The 26,721-nt window shown below is 44.1% G+C and overlaps 1 protein-coding gene across 1 annotated transcript in view; it reads left to right on the top strand.

The window, feature by feature from the left end:
* The window catches only part of LOC120054708 (unconventional myosin-IXb-like), a 58,568-nt gene extending 33,211 nt beyond the window's left edge, over positions 1 to 25,357 (top strand). Inside the window, exons 14-40 of the mRNA XM_039002254.1 lie at positions 1,880 to 1,919; positions 4,743 to 4,865; positions 5,041 to 5,121; positions 5,482 to 5,592; positions 7,667 to 7,792; positions 7,993 to 8,142; positions 8,383 to 8,540; positions 8,775 to 9,905; positions 10,051 to 10,120; positions 11,435 to 11,535; positions 12,601 to 12,710; positions 15,805 to 15,956; positions 16,124 to 16,231; positions 16,314 to 16,484; positions 16,907 to 16,948; positions 17,533 to 17,644; positions 17,787 to 17,860; positions 17,981 to 18,173; positions 18,395 to 18,523; positions 18,734 to 18,839; positions 18,989 to 19,120; positions 20,338 to 20,461; positions 20,787 to 20,837; positions 21,863 to 21,981; positions 22,186 to 22,313; positions 22,420 to 22,479; positions 22,694 to 25,357. Of these exons, the coding sequence (XP_038858182.1) occupies positions 1,880 to 1,919; positions 4,743 to 4,865; positions 5,041 to 5,121; positions 5,482 to 5,592; positions 7,667 to 7,792; positions 7,993 to 8,142; positions 8,383 to 8,540; positions 8,775 to 9,905; positions 10,051 to 10,120; positions 11,435 to 11,535; positions 12,601 to 12,710; positions 15,805 to 15,956; positions 16,124 to 16,231; positions 16,314 to 16,484; positions 16,907 to 16,948; positions 17,533 to 17,644; positions 17,787 to 17,860; positions 17,981 to 18,173; positions 18,395 to 18,523; positions 18,734 to 18,839; positions 18,989 to 19,120; positions 20,338 to 20,461; positions 20,787 to 20,837; positions 21,863 to 21,981; positions 22,186 to 22,313; positions 22,420 to 22,479; positions 22,694 to 22,755 (3,964 nt within the window). The 3' untranslated portion in view covers positions 22,756 to 25,357. The remainder of the gene's footprint in view (positions 1 to 1,879; positions 1,920 to 4,742; positions 4,866 to 5,040; positions 5,122 to 5,481; positions 5,593 to 7,666; positions 7,793 to 7,992; positions 8,143 to 8,382; positions 8,541 to 8,774; positions 9,906 to 10,050; positions 10,121 to 11,434; positions 11,536 to 12,600; positions 12,711 to 15,804; positions 15,957 to 16,123; positions 16,232 to 16,313; positions 16,485 to 16,906; positions 16,949 to 17,532; positions 17,645 to 17,786; positions 17,861 to 17,980; positions 18,174 to 18,394; positions 18,524 to 18,733; positions 18,840 to 18,988; positions 19,121 to 20,337; positions 20,462 to 20,786; positions 20,838 to 21,862; positions 21,982 to 22,185; positions 22,314 to 22,419; positions 22,480 to 22,693) is intronic.
* Positions 25,358 to 26,721: the final 1,364 nt, after the last annotated feature.

Raw genomic sequence — 26,721 nt, 5'->3', positions numbered from 1 at the left:
GAGTTTCCGCCATACTGCTTCCCCCTATCTGGTTCCTTCAGACCTGAAAATTCTGAAGATGTCATGCCTAGGGGCTGTTTTTTTTCCTATGGTACCTTTACTTATGGCCCCGTCCCTTCCTGCCTGACCTCCCTTGGTTTATTGATCAGAGTGGTAAGTACAGTAATGCATGGATCCAGAGGAACAGCCATCTTAACAACACCAGTCCACCCCAGTTTACCACCAGTATAAAACCAGTCCAATGACCAATCCCAGTCGCCAGCAGTGTAACACCAGCATGGAGAAAAGATGTCAACCACTGAAGCTTTGATTCAGGAATGCATGCTCACAATACTTACTTACAGGAGTATGGTGTGTGCGAACATCCACACCGTGCACAACCTCTCACTTTCTACTGCAGCAATGGCTGGGTGGTCTGAACTGAAGTGGTATTGTTCCACATGTTAACCAGAAGTTTTACTTGCTCTCGACTTCAGACCTCTAATGGTTCTGTCTGTGTTTCTCTTTGGAAGTGGGTTCTTTGGTGGTGGGGGGTTTTCTTTCGAGGTGTTCTAACAGTGGTGTTCCTACATCCCCTGCCCTCCTCTTATGCCCCGTGCCCAACCCCCCCCCCCCCCCCCCCCCCCTTCCCGTCTCCTACCCACCGTCCTCTTCACCCACTGTGGCCCTTGCTGGGTTGAATCAGGGACATGCATGCCCAGATAATCAGCTCCATTAAGGACTTGCAGCTGGATGGTGAAGACCCTCGCAAGCTGCTGCAGTCCTGGGGTCGCCTGCGGTTCCCTCGACACCTCCTTCAGTGAGTCTGTAGCCCTGGCCCCTTCCAGCTCAGTCCAGCCCAGCCCAGCTTGGCCTAGCAAGTCCAATCCAGCTTGAACAGTGTTCAACCTTAGTCCCCCTGAGGTATCCCCTTAGTTGCACATTTTGTTCCAGCACTAGCACACCTGATTTGACTACAAAAAAATGTCTTCACCTCACATGGTTGTTAAAGCTCTCAACCCGTGACATACAGTTGAATACACAGGCTAGGTAATTAGGTGTTTGAGACCACACCTCATGAAAAATGCACCTACGAACAAAGACCTCCTCACAGGAATCCTAATTATTTGCAGAAGGATACCCAACAACACAAGGCTGCTCGTGATAGTGGAATGCAAGGCCCATAGAGACTGGGTCCCAATGTGATGTTGATTAGCATGAGGCTGATGTTGTAGCACAACAAGGCTTTTGCCCATATGGGCTTTAATGGAGATGCAGAGGCCTTGATTAAAGCTGAGGATGCACTGATGGCTTGAATATCAGCTGCTGCATGAACAAGGACGTTACTCACCTGAATGCATTGGCTTCTAGATGAAACTGTGTAGGAATGTGAAGTCAAAAATAACGTAAAAGTTTGTTACAAATGATTGTTTCTTAACTTTTTTTAAACTATAGTTGTTGGGTATAGTCTATGCAAGTATTTTCAACACAGTCAAGAAATCAAACAAAAGTTGAGTGTTGATCTCACATATAACACACTGTCAAGCAGTATAGTCGGCACATGGCAACAGTTCCACTATAAACCCAAGGCTTATATAATGCTCTGTATGTAGTGATGAGAACAAGATAGCTGGGGGAACATGTCTCGTAATCCTATAGGTCGTATGGGTCTCGGCCGGGCTGATTTTGGTTGGCTAGGTTCCCCCTTCCTCCATCCCGCAACCTCCCTCCATCATCCCCAGCCCTTGTCATCCCACCCATACTCCAGGTGCAAGCCCTCACGCCTCACTGACTGAGCATGACTCACCATACTAACACGGCTCGCCCCCATGCTCACCCGTAGACCTTCTCAGCGACGTCTCTGAGCTGAGCCTCTCACTAACCTATCCCTTCCCCACAGGAAAAACAAGAACGCGAAGCAGAAACAGATCATACCCAAGGTAAACTTCATACATCATACATACATACGCCAGCTATGTGCACGCCAGCTATGTGCACGCCTACATTAATGTCATTTGAAAAATAAATGTAATATATCCAAGAAATATAAATCTTGAGATATGAGATCACAAAATAATCTGATAGAAAATGTTCCATATACTGGGTCGGATCCCGCTTTGCCTCCAGAACAGCCTGAATTATTCAGGGAATGGATTCTACAACCTGGAAGCGTTCCACAGGGATGTTGGTCCATGCTGACACAATGGCGTCACGCAGTTTCTGCAGATTGCACGGCGGTACAGCACCGCCACCAGCCTGTACTGTTAACACCAGGTAGGATGGGTCCATGGACTCTTGCTGCTTACGCCAACTCCTGACTCTGCCAACAGATGATGCAACAGGAACCGGAATTCGTCGGACCATGCACTGTTTTCCATTCATTTGTCCAGTGTTCGTGTGCCCACCGGAGCCACTTCTTGTTTTTAGCTCATAGGAGTGGAACCCGGTGTGGTCGTCTGCTGCAATATCCCATCCGTGACAAGGATTGACGAGTTGTACGTTCCGAGATGCCGTTCTGCACGCCACTGTTGTATTGCACCGTTATTTGACTGTTTGTGGCCCGCCTATTAACGTGCACGATTCTTGCCATTCTCCTTCGACCTCATCAACAAGCTGTTTTCACCCACAGGACTGCCACTGACTGGATGTGTTTTGTTTGTCGCGCTAAGGTTGGGTGCTATCCATATTTGTCCGTCTTTTGCCAGAATGCTAACAAAATTTGCACAAGTAATAGCGAATTTCCATGGAGGCTGCTAGCTAGATATGCTAACAAGCGCAAATGAGAATAAACTAATTGCAAAGACAGGCAATCCAGCTCATAAAATTATACATATATAGGTAGGAGCTACCAAATGTAATTTTTGTTGAGTTTGGACATAATACAAGTGAATGAGCTGCATTGTGCAAATGAACAAAGTTTTGACATGCTTGTCAGAAGGAAAACGGTACTGGCTCTGGAGTCGCATGTGTACACGCTGTGTCTGTATGGAGTCTGGAGTCGCTAGGGCAATGGGCCTGCCTGCTCTGCTCTGAGAAGATGGGGGAGGAGCAGACGGGTCAAGAACGGAGGACAAAAAACGCAAGGATATCAGAAGATGGCAGTGGCAGCTGTACAGAACTCACCCAAAGGGCTTTGACTCAAGCACGGCAGAAAGCTAACACAATATGATGCCCCTTCACCTTATTAATTAAACCACTTACTTAGATAACAAGCAAGGTAACTTAGTGGTCGCGTTAATGCAGAATTCTTAGTAGTTTTGCGCAGGAAAATGGCTTGCTGCGTTTTGTAAACGGATCTAAAATGCTTATTATTGTAATTTCTGCTTGGCATCAGACTGATTTTGTGCTTGTGTGAATTCTCATCCGAGTGGAGAAGTGCAAAACGGGCATTCTATCAACAGACAGTGCTCTGACTCGGTGTAGCCATCCTACTTTTCTCTGGTAAAATGCAAGATTACCTTTAAGCAAAACATTAGGAAATGTGTCTGCTACATTATATAATAAACATAAAATATGATTGCCATGCATTGTTTTTGCAAAAAATATATAGCTTTTTCATTAAGTTCTGCCAGCCAAATTGTGTTGCACTTCTAATGTAATGAAAATTAAGCTATTTTCTGCCGAATGTGTTTCACTAATGTACACTGAACAAAAATATAAATGCAACATGTAGTTTTGGTCCCATGTTTCATGAGCTGAAATAAAATGTCCCAGAAATTTTCCGTACGCACAAAAAGCATATTTCTCTCAAATGTTGTCCACAAATTTGTTTATATCCCTTATAGTGAGTATTTCTCATTTGCCAAGATAATCCATCCACCTGACAGGTGTGGCATATCAAGACATGATCATTACACAGGTGCACCTTGTGCTGGGGACAATAAAAGGCCACTCTAAAATGTGCAGTTTTGTGTCACAACTGTTGACAGAGAATTTAATTTTAATTTCTCTACCATCAGCCCCCTCAACGTTGTTTTAGAGAATTTGGCAGTACAGCCAACCGGCCTCAACTACAGACCATGTGCATGGCGTTGTGTGGATGGTGGATGAGTGGATTGCTGATCTCAACGTTGTGAACAGAGTGCCCCATGGTGGGCTTATGATATGGGCAGGCATAAGCTACGTGACTGGCTCAACTGTTCTGGGAAACTACAGTAAGCTTAATATTGTAAACTAATCCGACCGATTTAATGAAGAACCCAATCTGCTTTATCTCCTAACGTATTGCACAAGTTGACTGCAGGTATTTACTTAAAAAGTAGCTACAAATATTAAAAAGTTATTGAAAAACTTCAAAGAAATATTCAATGATATTGACAGTATTGCAAAACCATCCTGTGGCTATTTCCAAATACCCTGGAATACAGTATATATGGTGTACTTTGCCTACGTTGCATCATTCTCGGGAAACCCTAGATGTGTGAAAGCCCAGGAGGGTGGCCATTTCTGAGATACTGGATCCTGCGTGTCTGGCACCGACTATCATACAACGCTCAAAGTTGCTTAGGTCACTTGTTTTGCCCATTTCTAATGTTCAATTGAACAGTAACTGAATGCTTGTCTGCCTGCTGTATATACCAAGCTATGGCCACTTGACTGTCTGTAGGAGCGATTCATTTTTGTGAACTTGGTGTACCTAATAAACTGGCCAGTGAGAGGGTCTTGTTCCTTCAAAATATTTAATTTAACTCCGAGAGTGTCAATGAGACTGTTGAGCTATCTGCAGACGTTTAGAACTCTGTGGTGTTGATGCTGTTCCTTAGAGCCTGCTGGACTCTCGCTCGCTGAAGTTCATTGTCGGTCGGACCATCCACGACCGCTCCACCAAGTCTCTGCATCACCTCAACAAGAAGAAGAAGACCCCCAGCATCAGCGCTCAGTTCCAGGTCAGCTGATCTCATCAGCAAATACTGCAGCCAGGCAGCCACTAACATACACCTGAAAATACATAGCCACACGTCACACAATGCAAACTTCATACAATGCAGATGCAGAACATGGGAAATTGTTTATTTGTTGAGGTAAGTCTTAATTGACATGAAATCTATTTTACATTGACAGACCTCTCTGACAAAGCTGCTGGAGAATCTGGGCAGAGCAGAGCCCTTCTTCGTCCGCTGTATTCGCTCCAACTCTGAGAAGGTAAAGTCACTTCACTAAAAACATGTTTTACCAGAGTTGGAGTTTATTTTTTTATAAGTGTCCATCCACAATGATACGGTAGTTGACGATACGAAATACAGATTTTAAAAACCACGCTGTGGACAACTCATAGTTTTGTGACACTAAAAGCAGTTATAGTAAAACATGGTACAGTTCCATTAGGAGTCATCTATAACACATAAGCATCTATACATTATTGGTATCAGTTATTATACATTACGTTATCCGTACATAGGTATGCATAAATAAAGAACATTTAGGCTACTACTTACAACCAAGATGATGAAAATGATTGAGTTCGTTCCTCTAACGACGTGCTGTGTGTCTGTGTGTGTACAGAAGGAGATGTGTCTGAATGAGACCCTGGTGCTGCAGCAGCTGCGCTACACAGGCATGCTGGAGACGGTTCGCATCCGAAGGTCTGGCTATGGAGCCAAGTACACCTTCCAGGTACACTGTACCTGTTCACTGACTCAGATAGCCAGCAGACACCGGGAAGGAAGCAATATCTGTTGTTGATTATTTACCAATAGCTAACCGTAACTTTGACATATATACTGAACAAAAGTATAAACGTAACATGTAAAGTGTTGGTCCCATACTCACAAAAGCTTATTTCTCTCACATTTTGGGCATATATTTGTTTACATCTGAGCATTTCTCCTTTGCAAAGATAATCCATCCACCTGACAGGTGTCTTGCATCAAGAAGCTGATTAAACAGCATGATCATTACACAGATGCACCTTGTGTTGGGGATAATAAAAGAAACACTCTAAAAATGTGCAGTTTGTCTCACAACACAATAACACAGATGCCCCAAGTTTTGAGGGAGCGTGCAATTGGCATGCTGACTGCAGGAATGTCAACCAGAGCTGTTGCTACATAATTGAATGTTCATTTCTCTACCATAAGCCGCCTCCAACATTGTTTAGATAATTTGGCAGTAAGTCCAACCGGCCTCACAACTGCAGACCATGTGTAACCATGCCAGCCCAGATCCTCCACATCCGGCTTCTCCACTTCCAGGATCGTCTGAGACCAGCCACCCGGACAGCTGATAAATTGTGGGTTTGCACAACCAAAAATTTCTGCACAAACTGTCAGAAACCGTCTCAGGGAAGCTAATCTGCTTGCTTGTCATACTCACCAGGGTCTTGACCTGACTACAGTTTGGTGTCGTAAGAAACTTCAGTGGGCAAATTCTCACCTTCAATGGCCATTGGCATGCTGGAGAAGTGTGCTCTTCACGGATGAATCTCGGTTTCAACTGTACCGGGCAGATGGCAGACAGTGTATGGCGTTGTGTGAACGGAGTGCCTCATGGTGGCATGGTATGGTCAGGCATAAGCTACGGAAAACAAACTCAATGGCATTTGATCGATGGCAATTTGAATGCACAGATATACCGTGACAAGATCCAGAGGCCTATTGTCATGCCATTCATCTGCTGCCATCACCTCATGTTTCAGCATGATAATGCACAGCCCCATGTCGCAAGGATCTGTACACAATTACTGGAAGCTGAAAATGTCCCAGTTCTTCCATGGCCTGCATACTCACCAGACATGTCACCCCTTAAGCATGTTTGCTATGTTCTGGATCGACGTGTACGACAGTGTTCCAGTTCCCACCAAAATCCAGCGTCTTCGCACAGCCATTGAAGAGTGGGACAACATTCCACAGGCCACAATCAACAGCCTGATCAACTCTGAGAAATGTCATGCTGCATGAGGCAAATAAATGGTCACACCAGATACTGACTGGTTTTCTGATCCACGCCCATATATATATTTTTTTAAGGTGTCTGTGACCAACCGATGCAGATTTCTATTCCCAGTCATGTGAAATCCATAAATTAGGGCTTAATTTATTTCAATTGACTGATTTCCTTATATGAACTGTAACTCAGTAAAATCGTTGAAATTGTTACATGTTGTGTTTCTTTTTGTTCAGTATAAGAAGGAAAATATTTATTGGCCAATGTCTGTCTTAATGCAACCTACTATCATAAATTATTGTGAAATAGAAATTCATGACGGACAACAAAAAAAGTACAAACATAATTGTCCACCACACGATTTTGTATACAGTACACTTCAATCACAGAGGTTACTTTATACAGAAATGATAGGAGGGAGTTTGGTCGGGGAGGATGGGTGGTTAACCTGAAGGTCTAGCAACCCAAACCCATGTGTGCGAATCACATGATAAAAAAAGTTGTCTGATATGCGCTAATCCCACCCCCTCCAATGGTTATGTCTGTGATCGTGTACATTGACGTGGCCAATTACCGTAACCTATAATTCCAAGACCCTAACATCAAATTGGAATTCATTATGAAGAAAATCGTGTACTGGACAAGAATGTGTTATGAAGAAAATTGTGGACACGAAAAATTACCTAAAGTCATGTGGTGGACCCCAATTTTTTTTGTGTCTTATGAATTTCAAATAAGTAGTTTGTCCATTTCATGAAAATCTGTGATTGTGTTGGTCAACGAACTAAATACCTCTCATAAATAGGAATTCATCGAGCAATTCCGAGTGCTTCTGCCCAAAAACGCCACACCCTCCAAGCCAGAGGACATCTCAGCCTTGTTCCAGAGGATGAATCTAGACCACACCACCTACCAGATAGGCAAAACCAAGGTTAGACAAGCGCTCCTTCTTTTTACTCAGAAACCTCACTTTCCTATGATAAGTTAAAGATATAGGCTATAGTGGTGTTACTTTCTAAACGATTAGCATAAGGAAAATGGACAGGTAGCCTATTTTCCCCAAAGAGATATAATAAGATATACAGTTTTCTGCTCATGTATCTCTTGTATCTCTTAAATTGCGATCCTCAGGTTTACCTGAAGGAACTAGAGCGTCAGCAGCTGCAGGACACGCTGCACAAGGACGTGATGCGGAAGATCATTTTCCTGCAGCGCTGGTTCAGGGCGCGCCTGGAGAGGAGGTGGTACTTGGAGATGAGACAGGCGGCCATCTTGATCCAGGTAAGCTGTGTGATATCCCTTCCTTTATGTGTTCCACCATAAAACTGTCTGTACAGAAAAGGCACAGATGTCAGTTCAAAGATATTACTTTTCCCTGTATGGAATGCCTTAAAACTATAATTTTCTGTGTCTATTTCTTGCAAAGAAATACATATAAATTGTCCAATAGCCTTCCTATATGAGACAATCATATTTCTGCAGATAGGCTAATGTGTTCTTGCCCCTGTTTGTCCCTTCCAGCGTGCATGGCGTAGGCAACAAAAGGAGAGACGGTGTCAGGCAGCCACGCTGATTCAGGCCGTTTGGAGGGGCTCTAGACAGAGATCACAGTACCTCCGCAGGCGGACCAGCATCAAGAAGATACAGGCTCTGGCCAGAGGACACTCAGCACGGAGGAGGTACAGCACCAGGCCTCACCACTGAAATACTTAATGTAGTATTTATAACATTTGAAATGCCTTGAGCTACTGGTAAACAGTGACTAAGTTATTATTAGCAACATCTCATGAATTTTGTTACTGGTGTTGCCAGAATCCCCACAGTTATTTGTTATAAATACTTAGAAAATTCTAAGATGCCTAACATTGTGATATGGATGTTGAACCACCTCTGAATCATGTTGGACTTTACAGGTGCCATTCAATACGGGAGGACAGGAGGAAAAAGGAGGATGAGGAAGAGGAGGCCAGGAGGGAGGAAGCTGCAGCTAGGCTAGTGAGAGAGGCAGAGGAGGCAACCCGACTGGAAATGGATGCAGAGGAAGAGGCGTTCAGGAGAAAGAAAGAGGCAGAGTGGGAGGCCGCGGAGAGGAGGACGAGGGAGAATGAAGAGGAAAGGCTGAGGCAGGCAGAAAGCGTCAATGAGGAACCTGAGACAGAGGAGGAACCAGAGGCACTGGTGGCAGCTGAAAGGACTCTAGATGAGAGCCGACATTGGGACAAAGTGCCTGTCCAGGACAAGGAGGAGCAGAAGGAGGAAGTGGAAGATGGAGAAGCTGCAGCTAGTTCACCTTCTGAGAAGGTGGAAAAGGGGAATGCCTCTGCAGTCTCCCAGCCTGATAAGGGCAACAGTACACAGGCTGAGGCTGGGCCCCAGCTGGAGGAGGAGAGCCAGGCTGTGGAGGAACAGGAGCAAGCCCACTCCGAGGATCCCGAGGAGGAGGGGACCACAGAGGCAGCTGCCCCCCACTCACCAGAGAGACACAAGGGGGCTCAGGCGGCTGCGGAGGCTTCCCCCTCCACAGACCCCCAGTCGGGGCAGAAGAAGCTACGAGCTCCCCCCCTCCACAAGGTCACAGCCTCCAGGAGCCAGGAGAAGAGGGAGCTTCGGCGCCAGCGGGGCCTGGAGCACAGCCAGAGAGAGAGTAAGCGGGTCGCCTCGGCAGCCACCAAGGAGGAGCCAGCCCCTAAGGTCATAGATCAGGAGGCAGCCAGCCGAGCCGAGGGAAAGCCAAAAGGCCGGCCGGAGCGGACAGACAGCAAGGAGATGGACCAGTACACCTTTGTAGCCTGGAAGAAGGAAGCCAAAGCCACCACCCCTGCTCCTATACGCCCCAGCACCTTACCCCTGAACCCCCCTGAGCTAATGGCTAACAGGAACGGCCATGAGGTCCTGGGTCCAGGCAACCTGATTCGCTACAGCCAACAGGACGCCATGAAGGAGAAGGCAGAGAAATGGAAGGAGAGGAAGATTGATGTACAACAACCAGAGAGTACCAGTCCTCCTGAGGCCCACAGCAAGGACAGGATAAAAAAATATTCACAGTACGACATTTCATATCCTTCTGATATCTACACTACACTTGCTTCAGGATGTCATTGTTTTTGCAACATGAGGAAGGACTGATGATTCCCCCAGTTATGAGCATGAATTTCCCTCATCTCTGTATCGTACTTACTTTATTTCCAGGAGTGTTGGAAACTCGTCATCTTTTGATGCTATGTCTCCTGGATCGACTGGTGCTACGTCAAACAGAGAGGTAACATGCTTGTTGCTCTAGTATTATACCCACCATGTTGTATGCCTTGCCTTTTCTTATTAACTGTTTTTTTTAAATCAAATATGAAGGCAGCACATCAGATCTGAACAGGCTGAAGCTAGCCAATCACATCCTTCCTGCAAGGCATCTGAATGGAAGCTCAAAGTGTCGTTGTGCTTTTCTGGCTAGGTCAGATCACGTTACCGTAAACGCGCCAAACACAAACGTCGGCTAGCTCGTAGACGCTCGCCTTTTAAGAAAAGTGCAGAAGTGGACTATTGGACCTGCTTCCCTTTGTCCCCTGTGGGCCCAAGCAGGCCCTTGCACTCAAAGTCCATGGATAAGGTATAATCACAAAGCCAGAGCACAGCTTGCCACCTCAGAGAAACTGAGCCCTGCAAGCCAAAGCAAACCTGGTGCATCCTCGCACACCTTTGGCTCTTTATCTCTGGACTCCATTTTCTGACCTTTTCTGCCATAGTGTTTAACCCCATCATCATACACTTTCTTAGATGTAACACAGAACATAATAAAGAGGCTTAGAAGTGTATACACTTCAGGGTTGATCAACTCCACAATGAAAACCTTTCTGGTCGACCGTCATGATTTAGCTGTTTCGGCAGAATTTGGGCAAGCCATGCATGTCATAATGGGCTATTTCACCCAGCAGTTAATCTTCTTTTATCAAATGTCATGTCCAAGGCAGCAAAAAAAAAAGTACTTGTAACGTAGCTACCATTTTGCCAGGCTCTTACTGTAAGTGTGATATTAGGCAATGACTTTCCTGTGGATTACTAAGGCAACTCTCATTTTTCAATTTAATGATTAATTTGTTATTTAAATAACAAGTGGTCCTAGATTATTTGTGGACTCAATAATTTGGCTTTCCCCAAATCCACCACAAAAAAAGGTCAATGTGCTGATGGGAATAAACATGGGTGTATTTTTCAGGTAATAAAATGAGAACGTCATCCATAATTTGTGTGTCAATGAGAAGTGGTGAACTTTTAAGGTAATTGTCGCCAAGATTGGGTGTTTCTGGAAGTTGGGTAGGTTTGTTACTCATGGAAATCTTTTGGAAGTTGTGTAGGTGGGGTTCTCATGGAAGTTTATTGGTTGCTATTTGGTTGGGGCCATTCTTGATTGCTGGAAATGTCATCTCTTTCCTATCACAACTGAAACAAATTATCACCATTGAGTTTCTAACAAGGCCTTATCTTCTCAAACTGTGCTTTTGAACACCTGCTCAATGGGAAGGGATTTGTGTAGTTTGATTCCTCACATTGTTCTTATTTTTTCTCCCTGTATCGCCAGTCTCTTACAGAGGATGGGTCAAAGGGCAGCATGAAGAGGAGGTCCCATGACACATCAGGCCACCAGGACACTGTCCATACTCATCCTTCCACTCCAGAGAAGTACGCTGCTTCAGGGAAACTAATGGGAGATATTATACAGCAGGATGGGGAACAGAATAGTCCTGCCTTGATTCATGGCTGATTCCTTTTGGGTTGTGAAAAGAGACTGTGTTGGACCTAGAAATATTGGTTTTGTTTATTTGATGAGTCATAAGAGCTTTTGGCAGGTCACCGCATAAAATGGTTTGGGAATTAGTGGTGTAGATTAGAACCTTACTTGGCCAATATTATGGTTTGATGCCTTGGGTTTTGGATGTCAAATCGCATACTTATGTCCTAAAGGTCTTCCGGATAACCCCAATGCTTGTGTGATGGTGATGTATAGAGGCTAATATAGTAACCGTGGAGGAAAACACTTCAGCAGACGATTTCGTCCACCTAGGAGGTCTGAGTCAGATGGCCCATGGGAAAACACTCTTTCTTGTGTAATCAAACTGTCCAGCTCCATGTGGCTTGCTGCACAAACTAGACTTTCCCATATATAGCTATAGAGACAGTTTGTTATTGGATGGGATAAATTCCTTAACTTCATTTACTCTTTCATTAATTCACTTTTTTGAATGTGCTGTGCCATGACAAAGTTATCGGATTGGAAGATCGAATATTGCGCTTTGTTTTGATTTTGCTTTGGCTTGTTACCATGGTTCTCAGTGAGCAGAGTTGTAAACCCTGAAAATATGTGGTGCTGGACAGTACCGATGAGAAAATGTAGTACTGTAGTCTTACATACAAAAACCCTCACAGGTCTGCCTCTTGATATTCACACTTCATAAAGATTCAACATTCACATCTTACACATCTGTTCACTAAAACAAAGCATGTTCTATCCAATTCTCATGCATGGTGGCAGATGTGATCTATGTCTGAACAACAGGTACTCTTGTAATTGTCATACATGTTATTAGGATTAGATACATTACTCACCTGTGCCTATTTACTATAGTGCAGTATTGCGCTAAGAATTAGTCAAACCCATTAAAAACCATAATACATGTTAATAACCCATGTTAGACTTCCAGTCCATTTGCGTTGACTGAGTGTGGTGACAGTTTGATTGTGCTGTAGACCCTCAGGGTTCCTGAGGAAGATCCTGAAGAAACGTCCCCATAAGGAGCCTCAGACCCCTGACGATGTAGAACTGACCATGGCCCAGGCCCTGATCGAACGAGGAGAAGGTAAGAGGCACCTGGTCGCAGCCTTGAGGGACACCAAATATGTGGCCTGACCAGGAAAAACTCTGTCCAAGTTTTGCAATAGGTTATACAATAAGGCTCACATTATTTGTGCTGATCTGGTCTGGAATTGGCAGTGGTCTTAATCATGTGAAGGTGCTGGGAAAGTGCAGTGATGTAGGTAGGGGCGATACAGGGTCAGCCACTTCCTGAACATGGGTCCCAGAGAGAAAATCCAGGTGTTTGCTTTCAGGGTAAATAATGAGGCAAGTAGGATTAAGCTCTTATCAAAACAAAATAGTTTGGACCTTTCATGAATTTGGCTCTAGCCTCTTGCTATGGCAGTGCATGAGAGTTTGGCGTTTAAGAGGGGTAAAAAGTGATATTCTATTTACAGTGATATTAAAAACCCTGTAAAAAAACTAATTTGGAATGAAGTTAAAAGCTTTCATTTCATGGACAAAACAATATATATTTCATGAGCTGAAATAAAAGATACCAGAAATGTTCCATATTCACAAAAATATTATTTCTCAAATGTTGTGGACAATTTTTTTTACCTCCTTGTTTGTGGGCATTTCTCCTTTGCCAAGATAATCCATCCACCTGACAGATGTGGCATATCAAGAAACTGATTAAACAGCATGATCATTACACAGGTGCACCTTGTGCTGGGGACAAAAGGTCACTAAAATGTGCAGTTTTGTCACACAACACAATGCCACATATGTCTCAAGTTTTGAGCGAGCGCGCAATTGACATGAAGTCTGTAGGAATGTCCACCAGAGCTGTTGTCAGAGAACTGAATGTTCCTTTATCTACCATAACCCGCCTCCAACATAGTTTTAGAGAATTTGGCTGTACTTCCAACTGGCCTCACAACCGGAGACCACGTATAACCACGCCAGCCCAGGACCTACACATCCGGCTTCTACACCTGCGTAATCGTCTGAGACCAGCCACCCGGATAGCTGAGGAAACTGAGGAGTATTTCTGTCTGTAATAAAGCCCTTTTGTGGGTAAAAAACTTATTCTGATTGGCTGGGCCTGGCTCCCCAGCAGGTGGGCATATGCCCTCCCAGGCCCCCACCCATGGCTGTGCACCTGCCCAGTCATGCGGAATCCATAGATTAGGGCCTAATAAATTTATTGACTGATTTCCTTATATGAACTGTACATTGGCTTGCGAAAGTATTCACCCCCCTTGGCATTTTTCCAATTTTGTTGCCTTACAACCTGGAATTAAAATTGATTTTTGGGGGGTTTGTATCATTTGATTTACACAACATACCTACTACTTTGAAGATGCAAAATACTTTTTTTTGTGAAACAAACAAGAAATAAAACAAAAAAACAAAAGTTGAGCGTGCATAACTATTCACCCACCCAAAGTCAATACTTTGTAGAGCCACCTTTTGCAGCAATTACAGCTGCAAGTCTCTTGGGGTATGTCTCTATAAGCTTGGCACATCTAGCCAATGGGATTTTTGGCTATTCTTCAAAGCAAAAATGCTCCTTCAAGTTGGATAGGTTCCGCTGGTGTACAGCAATCTTTAAGTCATACCACATATTCTCAATTGGATTGAGGTCTGGGCTTTGACTAGGCCATTCCAAGACATTAATATGTTTCCCCTTAAACCACTTGAGTGTTGCTTAAGCAGTATGCTTAACCATATTAAGGTCATATTAAGGTCATTGTCCTACTGGAAGGTGAACCTCCGTCCCAGTCTCAAATCTCTGGAAGACTGAAACAGGTTTCCCTCAAGAATTTCCCTGTATTTAGCGTCCTCCTTAAATTCTGACCAGTTCCCCCGATGAAAAATATCCCCACAGCATGATGCTGCCACCACCATGCTTCATTGTGGGGATGATATTCTCGGGGTGATGAGAGGTGTTGGGTTTGCGGCAGACATAGCGTTTTCCTTGATGACCAAAAAGCAAAATTTTAGTCTCATCTGACCAGAGTACCTTTTTCCATATGTTTGGGGAGTCTCCCACATGCCCCTTTTGGCGAACACCATATGTGTTCGCCAATGGCCTTTTCTGTCCACTCTTCTGTAAAGCCCAGCTCTGTGGAGTGTACGGCTTCGTGGTACTATGGACAGATACTCCAATCTCCGCTGTGGAGCTTTGCAGCAGGGATCTCTTTGTTGCCTCTCTGATTAATGCCCTTCTTGCCTGGTCTGTGCGTTTTGGTGGGCGGCCCTCTCATGGCAGGTTTGTTGTGGTGCTTAATAATAATGGATTTAATGGTGCTCCGTAGGATGTTCAAAGTTTTAGAACTTTTTTTATAACCCAACCCTGATCACTACTTCTCCACAACTTTGTCCCTGACCAGTTTGGAGAGCTCCTTGGTCTTCATGGTGCCACTTAGTGATGTTGCAGACTCTGGGCCTTTCAGAACAGGTGTATGTGTGTGTGTGTGTATATATATATGTGTGTGTGTGTGTGTGTGTGTGTGTGTGTGTATATATATATATATATACACACCTGTTCTGAAAGGCTGAGATCATGTGACAGATCATATGACACTTAGATTGCACACAGGTGGACTGTGTTTAACTAATTATGTGACTTCTGAAGGTAATTGGTTGCACCAGATCTTATTTAGGGGCTTCATAGCAAAGGGGGTGAGTACATATGCTCGCACCACTTTTCCTTTTTTGATTTTTTAAAAATTTCTTTTCACTTCACCAATTTGGACTATTTTGTGTATGTCCATTACATGAAATCCAAATAAAAATCCATTTAAATTGCAGTTTGTAATGCAACAAAATAGGAAAAACACCAAGGGGGATGAATACTTTTGCAAGGCACTGTAACTCATTGAAATTGTTGAAATTCTTACATGTTGCATTTATATTTTTGTTCATTATATATAAAATGCGCCCAGGTCCCAACAATCTACATTTTACAGTTTGTTGAACTTCCTAGTTTTAGAGCTTTGATGGCTGTCAGATTCTACAGCAAAGTTGGATATCTTTATTCCAAGCACTGTTTGTTTTCAAATAATGTATTATGGTATTTGTACATATTGACAACACTGCTCTCTCTTCCACACAACACCGCCTCTCTCACACATCCCGCTCCCACCCAGACCCGGCTAGTGGAGGCCGGGCGGTGAGCCGGAACCCCACCATCAAGATCAGCCGGGCCACGCGGGTCTCAGAGCAGTGGAACGCTTCACTGGACCGGGAGATTACCAACGCCAATGAGCTCCGACACCTGGATGAGTTCCTGGGGAATCAGGTCGGACCGCTTGTCTGCTTCTTCATACAGCTAAAGCCTAACTGTTACGAGGGTTGTTCTGCGTGACACACCTTGTGTAGTTTCCAGGTGCATAGAGGTAAAAATACACTTATTGTATGCTCCGCAATATTTTCAATTGACCACGTGTTTAATCTCTCTGTCTGTAGGTGAATGACTTCCGCTCCAGGGGGAAGCAGTTGTCGGCAACCGAGCACATCTTCGTCACAGCCACCATGCAGTTCAGAGAGACCATCAAGGGAATGTACTCTCTCCCAGTATGTGGACACACACACTATGGATTATGAATGGGTGATGCTTTATGCATTTCTGACTCTCTTTCTCTCCCGTGGTGGACAGAAACCCCACATTGGCTACAACGGTCTGATGCGTGGCTACCAGAACAAGGTGATCAGCCTGGCCGGAGACAAGCAGAAGGGTGAGGTGCAGCTGGTGGTCAACCTCTTTCAGTCTGTCCTGGACGGCTTCATACGGGGAGAGATCAAGAAGGAGGAGGCAGAACCAGCAAAGGTGAACTTGCTTATTTTGTCATAGGGCTATTATCAAGGTTTTTTCTACATCAAAAAAAGGCTTGACTTAGGTGGTGGGTGTGATAGGGGGCGTGGCAATGGGCGCAGTCTGCCCGTCAGCGCGGCTGAACATTTTAAAGGCCACCATCTTGGCGGTGTAGGCAATTTCCTGCAATTCTTCACATTTTGCCATGGAGCGGAGAGAACATTTTGCCATTTTAAAGCTAATTTCCTGCAATTCTATGCGTTTTGCTATGGCTAATGCTGTGTTCTTTTGCTCAAATAGAAAAACAAAATCAAAACCATTAGTCATCAAAACCATTCAAGGCTTTTGTAGAACCAGTGCCCCGCTGTATGATAAACACAGCATTGATTGATATATGGATTAAATAAATTGGGTATTGATGTTTGTCTGTATTTCAGCCTGATAAAACTCGGAAGAAGAGGCGCAAAAAATACAAGAGTGTAAGTACAAAGGATCAGCCCTAAAATCTTTCCACTCTGTTCTCAATATGGCACGAAACAGGTAACTGCCAAAATAAAGGAAACACCAACATAGTGTCTCAATAGGGCGTTGGGCTACCACGAGCCAGAACACCTTCAATGCACCTTGGCATAGATTCTACAAGTGTCTGGAACTATATTGGAGGGATGTGACACCATTCTTCCACATAAAATGTGGTGTTTTGTTGATGGGAAAACCCTGTCTCAGTTACCGCTTCAGAATCTCCCATAAGTGTTAAATTGCGTTGAGATCTGGTGACTGAGACGGCCATGGCATATGGTTTACATTGTTTTCATGCTCATCAAACCATTCAGTGACCATTCGGGCCCCGTGGATGGGGGCATTGCCATTGTAGCCAAAATAATGGCCTGCCCAGCATTTTTATACATGACCCTATGCATGATGTGATGTTAATTGCTTAATTAACTCAGGAACCACACCTGTGTGGAAGCAACTGTTAATTTAAGTGTTTCCATTATTTTGGCAGGTATTCAATGAAATTACTCTAAAGATTTATATCAATGGTCCTGTGGTTATGGTTTAGATGGAGAACCCTTTGGACCATGTGTTCAGCACGTACCAGGTTAACATCATGCAGTCCTGTGACCAGTGCAGCTCCTATATCTGGGGCATGGAGAAAGCCTGCATGTGTAGCTGTGAGTACCACACACACACACAAATATTCAAGTAACAAATACGACACTCCAAATGATTGATGTGAATGTTGAGAATAGTTTTTACATATTTCTGAGCCCCACCGTGAACACAAATACTACGTTAATATTTGTCTTCCTCCAGATTGCAAGATGGTGTGCCACAAGAAGTGCCTCTGCAAAATTGTCACAGACTGCTCCACGTTTTGTGTCAAAAAGGTAAACTTTTCAGCCTCATTCTTGGACCATGATTTAGGTTGGCTGATGTCAAGTCAGGATTGGTCCCTATGTTACTTCTATGTGACTAACCTGCCACTTACGGTTGACGTCTGTATGCAGAGTGATGAGGAGTCTGGAGGCCTGCACTTTGGGGTGCGAGTCTGTCACCTGACCAGCGACAAGAACACTGTTCCCATGGTGCTGGAGATGATGCTGGAGCACGTGGAGATGAACGGCCTGTACACGGAGGGGATCTACCGCAAGTCTGGCTCTGCCAACCGCATGAAGGAGCTCCACCAGCTAATGGAGACTGGTAAGGACCAGCCATAGCATAAACAGTATAGCAGCGCTTTCAGAGGGCTACAAAGATATTGAAGGGTAACACTTGAAGGGTTCTACCTAAGATGTACTTAACATGTAACAAGCACCAGAGTATTTGTTTTATTTCATAATGCCTAAAGATCTTATGTATGACTTAAGTATGGCTCTTCATGTTCCCATTCCATGACTTGTGTAATGGTTGATGTGTGGCAGACCCCCACGCTGTGTGCCTGGAGGACTACCCCATCCACACAGTGACAGGGCTGGTCAAACAGTGGCTGAGGGAGCTGCCTGACCCTCTCATGACCTTCATTCATTACAATGACTTCCTTCGGGCCGTAGGTAAGTCCTGTTATAACACTAGGTTTAGACAAAACTCTGCCCCACTATAGACCGTGGCTCTTCTCCAGGATTGAGAGAGATGGCTACTCTTCTTTTCATTTTGTAATATAATTTACGTCCCCAACAGCCTTTGTATATTCTAATATTGTCGAGTGTCATTGCGTTACATTTGTTTTTGATCCAAAATGTTGGTATTTTTCTCCTCTCCAGAACATCCTGAAAAGCAAGAACAGCTACATGCCATCTACAAAGTGTTGGAACAACTCCCCACCGCATGCTTCAACACCTTGGAAAGGCTCGTCTTCCATCTAGTCAGGTGCGATACTCATGGCCGGGGCTCTCGATTGGTTGAATAAAGGATTAATGACAAAATACACCATGCTCAGTGTATGTTGCTGGACGAATACAATTTGAAAGTGCACATTTTTCCCCTCAAACATGAGTAATGTTTATTTCCTCTCCCAGAGTGTCTAAGGAAGAGTCTCATAACCGCATGTCTCCCAACTCCCTGGCCATCGTGTTTGCCCCCTGCATCCTCCGCTGTCCAGACAGCGCCGACCCACTCATGAGCATGAGGGACGTGGCCAAGACCACCACGTAAGTCTCTCTCTCTGATCACTGCATAGACCAGAACCACTGTTACTTTATATATCTGGAATAAATGTTTAAATCAATTAAAATGACACATTAAGCTTCTCCAATCCAAAATTAAATCTAGAATAGGCTTCCTATTTCGCAACAAAGCATCCTTCACTCATGCTGCCAAACATACCCTCGTGAAACTGACCATCCTACTGATCCTTGACTCTGGCGATGTCATTTACAAAATAGCCTCCAACACTCTACTCAGCAAATTGGATGCAGTCTATCACAGTGCCATCCGTTTTGTCACCAAAGCCCCATATACTACCCACCACTGCGACCTGTACGCTCTCGTTGGCTGGCCCTCGCTTCATATTCGTTGCCAAACCCACTGGCTCCAGGTCATCTATAAGTCTTTGCTAGGTAAATCCCCGCCTTATCTCAGGTCACTGGTCACCATAGCAGCACCCACCCGTAGCACGCGCTCCAGCAGGTATATTTCACTGGTCACCCCCAAAACCACTTCCTCCTTCAACCGCCTTTCCTTCCAATTCTCTGCTGCCAATGACTGGAACAAACTGCAAAAATCACTGAAGCTGGAGACTCATATCTCCCTCACTAGCTTTAAGCACAAGCTGTCAGAGCAGCTCACAGATAACTGCACCTGTACATAGCCCATCTGTAAATAGCCCATCCAACTACCTCATCCCCATACTGTTGTTTATTTTTGCTCCTTTGCACTGCAGTATCTCTACTTGCACACTCATCTTCTGCACATCTATCACTCCAGTGTTTAATTGCTATATTGTAATTATTTCGCCACTATGGCCTATTTATTGCCTTACCTCCCTTATCCTACCTCATTTGCACACACTGTATATATACTTTTCCTATTGTATTATTGACTGTATGTTTGTTTATTCCATGTGTAACTCTGTTGTTGTTTGTGTCGCACTGCTTTGCTTCATCTTGGCCAGGTCGCAGTTGTAAATGAGAACTTGTTCTCAACTAGCCTACCTGGTTAAATAAAGGGGAAAGAAAAAAAGGGGAAAGAAATACAATAAGATAAATGGTCCATTTAGAATGAATTTGATTGATCTCAACCCTAGTCTTTGCTGTTATCAAGTGATTATTTTGTTCAGGCAACTAGGTAGGACACTCACTCTATGGAAAACAATTCAGTGCCTTTAACACAATAGAATTGGATGACTAACATGTAATGTCTGTCCCAGGTGTGTGGAGATGCTGATCAACGAGCAGATCCGAAGCTACAACGAGAAGATGGAAGAGATTGAACAGCTGGAGTATGCTGAGGCTCTGGCCGTCAACCAGCTCAAACTCAAGAGGCAGAACACGGTAAGCACAATGCTACGTGCCTTGGTCTGTCTGAACAATACCCAGGGTTGGGGTCAATCCCATGTCAATTCAGGAAGTCAACTGACATTTCAATTTCCATTTGTTTTTCTCAGTGCCTCTCTGTGAGAAACATCTGGAATTGGAATTTCAGTTTACTTCCTGAGTTGAAATGGATTGACCCTGACACTTACCAGGTCCGTAGACTCACTAGGCAAACCGACCATAGTCACGGACTTGATGTACTGTTGGGCAGTGTTCTACTCTCTATTGTCCCATGTCCACCATGGGTTACTGCTCATTGTTTTGTGGTTCTCCCTTTCTTCAGCTGTACTGGCATTTGCCCCTCAGGTTTTCTGCTCCGTACAAAGGAGTGGTGGTACGTATCCACTTAGCTCCAGTTCTCCTGGTAGCTAGATGCAGTTTGCCATGTCCACCCGTCTGTGCATGACGTGTAGTAGTCGATGACCCCTCTTCCCCTCCTTTTCATACTAACTGGTAGTATACAATATTGCAGTGGTCACCCAACTATGGTTTCGGAGAACTACAGGGCATGCAGGCTTTTGTTCCAGCCCAGCGTTAACACACCTAAGTCAACGAATGGTGGACCCGAGTAAAGACCAGGATCAGTAGAGTTGTTAGTGCTGCGCTGTAACAAAAGCCTGCGTACCTTACCCGCTCTTAGTAGCTCTCCGGGGACTTGTTAAACCCCTGTAATACTGCATATTTCTTTCAGTCCCCAGCGTCTGTGATGGGAAGGTTCTTCAGGGTGATGGTGTTGGGTTGGTGTTGTTGGTCTTTTCTACATAGGATTTTGCATATGGTTTGACTTTTGTATGGTTGACTAGTATTTAGTGACATTTAACTCTTGATCATAACTCACTTGTGCTTTGTGGAACATACATGATTCCACACAGCACAACTTTGGGTTTAGAGGGATGGTTTGTGGATTCTTCCTGTTAACCGGTACCAAGCATTGGAACTCAGGGAAATGTGGAATGCTTGACATGGGAATGACTTGTCTGTCTTGATTTACTTCTTTTTTTTTCTGGTGTAAAATAATCTTGTATCATATGACATGACTTCTGCTTAGATTTGCAGTCTCAAGCTGCGTTCAATAGTGCATCAAACCCTTCCCATCCGATACTGACGTTTTCCTACATGTGTGGTTGAATAACATAGTGCCTGTTTCTCCCTACTGATCGTGACACAACCTCCTGCCTGCCTTAGGGTGTCATGGTTCCCTGGTACCTTATGCAACACTATGCATGATTACTTAACACAGGCACCCCACCACCACCATTCCCCTCCATTCATTCATCCTCTTAACCGGTGTAGTGTAGACTTGCCATTGCGATAGCCCAATCATTGAGGTGTTCTGGGTAACTGTGTGTTCTCTCCCAGGTGCATGAGAAAGAGTGCTCTGACCTGACGGTGGTCCCTGGGAACGATGTGCCGCTGGACTCCGATACGGAGGCTGAGAAGAACCTGATGGCGCGCATCAAGTCCATCAAACAGGAGAAGTAAGAACCGAGCAGAGCCTCTGAGTCACGCCTAGATTCACCACTGGATTCAGCACATTTTAATACTGTGATTTATACACTGGTTATATTTATATCCAATGGTTATATCTGATTGTTATAGTTTTGGGTTGCGGAGATCCACCAACCCTTGGTTACTTTTTTGACCCCTCTGTTCTCTGTCTCTCCCTTCCCCCTATTTTCCAGGGAGGAACTAGCCTACAGACTGCCAGAGCTGGAGCAGCCTGGTTCAGACCAGGAGAACCTGGATTCTGAGGCGTCGGTGAGCTCTGAGAGCCTGCTGGACGAGCGCTGCCTCAACTCTGAGCCCGAAGGTCAGTATTAAAGGTACCGTCTCACCCCCCCTTTCCTACCTATTCACACCTGTGAGTTTCTCATCGGCCTACCCGGCCCCGTCTGTCCATGTTGTCTCTGATGCAGGTCTGGACAAGCTGGTGGTGGTGCATTTAAAGAGGGTGGCAGAGGTCTGCTCTCTAGCAGGTTGGAGGCTCCCAGTTTCACAAGCAACGTTTTGTGTGTTTGCATGAGTGTCTGTGTGGCACGCAGAAATATTGACCGAACTAACATGGTGTTTATTTGTGGTGATATTGAGCCCTTTCAGGATGGCTGTTACTCTCGAACTCTGAGTGGATAATGCTGTTTTTTCCCCTCCTAACACTTACTTTCTCATCCTCGTTCTCTCCTGCTGAATTAGGCCAAGCTGACCTGGCCCAGAGACCTAAGGCCCCAGGGGGCGTTCCTCTCTCTGCAACCTAGTCTCCTCTGGCTACAACGCCATCGCCCCATCATCCCCGGCACGGTAAAGCTGCCGCCGGGCATCCACTCGCAGCCCCCCGTTGCAGGCCCTCAACCCCTCCTGCCAGCCATGGCTTCAGCCTGATCAAGAGGCGGAAGCAGCCCACCCGACGCAAAGACGGCACCCAGTCCCTGTACATCAGTCCAGACAAAGACCTGTTCCCCTCTCCCGTCTCCTCCCTCTCTAGCGCCACCCCACAAAGTCTCCAGACCACCAGCAAGGCCCTCAGACGCTTCTCAGACCCCGACATCCCCTATAGTGACCCGGCCTGACACAGACAGGAGGCAGAATAGAACTCGATACAGAACTGGATATCTATGGTGGGCCCCCCTCAGTCAGGAGCGGCTTGGAGGATACAGTATGGAGTCTGTTATTGTCGCTGTTGCCATGGACACGGATCATGGATGTGTGTTTATATACTTGTGACTTATGCCTGATAATAACAGGATGTGTCACCAAGCACTTTTTCTACACTTAATATATTGTTGTAGTTTTTTTAAGAGACAAATTAAATCAAGTTTGCGCGGCCGCATGGACTCTATGGACAAATGTTTTCTTTTTTAAATACTTAGTTTTCATGAGGAAAAACTGCAGTTTATTGCACATTTTCCATTCCAAGGTCTCCTTATGAGAAGACCCAAACAGTTCGCTCAATGTAAAGTCAATAGTGCCTTGATTTGCACATTGTCAGTGTACAAATTCTTTGGTAATTTCTTCTTTTAATATTCGATGAGGGGGGGGTTGTGTATCTTTGTATGATACTCTTGTGCTGATTCAAAGAAATTGTACCAACTCAAGACATGCTCGAACGAGGACCAAAACACTTGTGATCAAGTTATGGTGCCTTGAACAGCCTTCTCGTTGGAAATGGATTAACGCCACGTTCTTCCCTCTCCCACCATTTCCTCCCTGTATAGGAACTGCTTTCACTTGTCAAAGGGAAAATGGGAGCAGCACTAGCCACTTTCCTCCTGGATGAAAACCGCTAACCCTTGTCAAGGTCTGCATGCTATGTCTTATAAATGGACCTTTTTTAGATTCTACTTTCTGTAATGTTTCTGCAGCTACATACATATGGCTTCAGTCAACTGTACTGTACCTGCCACTATGTCAATCGGCGGGTCAGGATCACTATCGACTACAGAGGACCCTCTCTTCAAAAGTTGTTTGACATGTAATACTAATGAGTGATTCCTCATGGAACCAGACGAAAAAAAATACCATGATTTGGGGGGTTTTCACAATGTAATCTATGGAATAGTCCTTTGGAGGAAGGATTGTCATATTTGACATTTTGTATCTTAAAGCATAATTGAGAAATAATGAATCAAAGTTGGCATATGTATGTCATTTTGGACCTCACCTAGGCCTCCTTTTAAGGCTCCATGATGTTTCATCTGTAGATGCGAAAGCAAAGATTGGTGTCATATGAAAGCTTTACCTCTTGCTCTGTAATATGAGTAGTATTTTAATTTCAATTAAAAAAAAAAAAAAATTTACATTAATTGATGAATATTGACAAATATAAATTGAATATTGAACATTTAGATTTTGATTTGGCCTATTTTTCAATATATTGTTGAACATAATATACTTCAAAGTTCAAGAGTGGGATCTCTGCTAGTTTAAGTTAGGGCCCATTTTTATCCAGAGAAATTGGCGTAGTAGGCATTGTAGCCAATCACAGCCCTCCTTTTACTTATATCATTGCACACCCTGAAAATCACCAGCAGGAATCCATTGTCACATTCACTCTACTCTGTTGGTAATGCTTACAAATTGGATCATCACTCTAAAAGTAGCAGGCACCCCAGTCTGGAACTTTGATATGCCCGCAGAGTATATTATGTTCAACAATATATGTATCGATAGCAATTATTCTAATCTATCATTGCATAATAATCACCGCTCTATCGGACATAGCATCTGAAACATCGCATTTAAAACAAGATTCTTGTTCGTACACAATTCTTTTTTTTCTTTTTACATTTGAGCTATTGCTCTGGGTAGGAAATAGTCAATGTGTTAGCACAGAACGATAGCCTAGCTCCTTCTGCATCGCTAGAGCTATTGCTTGAGCTAATAGACGCTTGAGGGACCTGTAATATGAGTCTAATGCATTATCAAATGGCTCTTTCTAGTGTGTAGAGGAGAATCAACCCAATCGACCAAGCCATTATTAACGTGTCCAAAATGTGAACCTGAACTGATCATTTGGGTACCTGTTTGGGGTTATTAGTAGGACCCCAGAGCAAAGCGTTAAAGCTTCATATGACACTAATTGTTGTTTTGTAGCATCTACAGATTCAACATTATGGAGTGAGGACAAAATGTCAGAAATATGCCAGTAATACTTCCTCCAATGGATTACATTTTGTGAGGGGGGGGGGGGGGGGTGGTGTCTGGGTTTCGTGAGGAATCACTCTGTCCTTCTGACTGCTGTTTGATGTTGTGTGCCTGTGTACTGAGAATGCCAATTGGGAATGTCTGGGATTGAATGGTGTGAATTGAATGATGTGAGCTGTAATGAATATTAACAGGACAATACAGTACATGCTTGTATCCCGTGCTGTGGTCTTTAATTTTTGGGACTTACCATTGATTCACCACTAGGCAGAGACAAAGTAAGAGACCAGTGTAGTGAATCTGGATGTTCAGTATTGAGAGGTCAACCCATGTAGTGAGGCAGCTAATGATATAAACATCCAACACAAGTGACTCAAAAACAAAGCTGCTGTATGGTCTTCCCGATATTTATACCAGTGTATGTAAGGAATCCTACTGGTGATGTTGCCCAGATTAATCTCTCTAAACTAAAAGCAGAATCTTGTATCACAAGACTTTGTGGCACATTTTTGTTTTTGTCTGTCCTTACAGTATGAGGAAGTTATCAAAGTGAACTGAGGTAACAACCAGGCTTAAGATGACAACAGGGACTGTTAATCATTTACTAATCATGTACGCCAACGATAAAGGCTTGCACTCCCTTTTCCCTGTATTGCGCTGTCTATAGTTTCCACAACGCCGGCCACAGCAAAGTTTGATACTAGCGTACGTGAGATTTCATAACTTTTATAAAACCATGACCAGCAAGAGAATGCTGTTTTTATGAGTACGTTTTTATTCAACACTATTACAAAACAACACGCTTCTCCCTACTTTCACTCCCGCTGCAATGAATGAATAGCCAAGTGTATCGATAGCCCTGCATTTTATTATTAGCAGCTTGTTTATTTTAATATCATGGAATATTTCACAATCTCTGGTCATAGGAACAACATTTGTGCATGAGGCAGATGTGGAAGCGGTGCGACTTCAGTTAGAAGAGGTGTCCACTCTGGAGGAAAGGAAGGAGAGAGGCGGACCTTCTGCTGCTCTCCCTCCACTGAGACTAATGCCGTGTTCAAAACAGATCTCAGACTTCCAACTTCCGTGCGTTCTAGACAACTGGGAACTGAAAAAAACGAGATCTGACTGGGAAGAATTAGTTTTGAACGATCATCCAACTCGGAATTCAAAGTTCGTAACTCGGGCATCTTTCTAGAGATCCAACTTTCCGACCTGAAGATCACTGACGTCATTTGACGTAGTTTTTCTTTTAGAGTTCACTTTTGTCTTGAAAGCACCATGACCATCAGATGCCGTTACTATCAGTCCAGTAAAATAAAAAAAACGAATAATTTCAATTTATGCTCAGCTGTGCCTCAAGTGCTACACCAACTGACCTATTTTGTTATCAAAGCTCGTTTTGAAATATACGTCTGAGAAGAACAATATTGGCATGCCAGGCATATAGCCAATATGGTGTAAATGTATTAGGCCTACTGCACAAACATTCCTACAGAACTGTTTTTATTAATGTTACATTTAAGTCATGTTTTTTAAAGAAAGTGGTAGATCTTGGCTTGCTTTTTGACTCAGGTTGG

This window comes from Salvelinus namaycush, chromosome 10, assembly GCF_016432855.1.
Source record: "Salvelinus namaycush isolate Seneca chromosome 10, SaNama_1.0, whole genome shotgun sequence".
NCBI lineage: Eukaryota > Metazoa > Chordata > Actinopteri > Salmoniformes > Salmonidae > Salvelinus > Salvelinus namaycush.
Note: the sequence above shows the minus strand (reverse complement) of the source record. Positions and strands in the feature narration are given on the sequence as shown.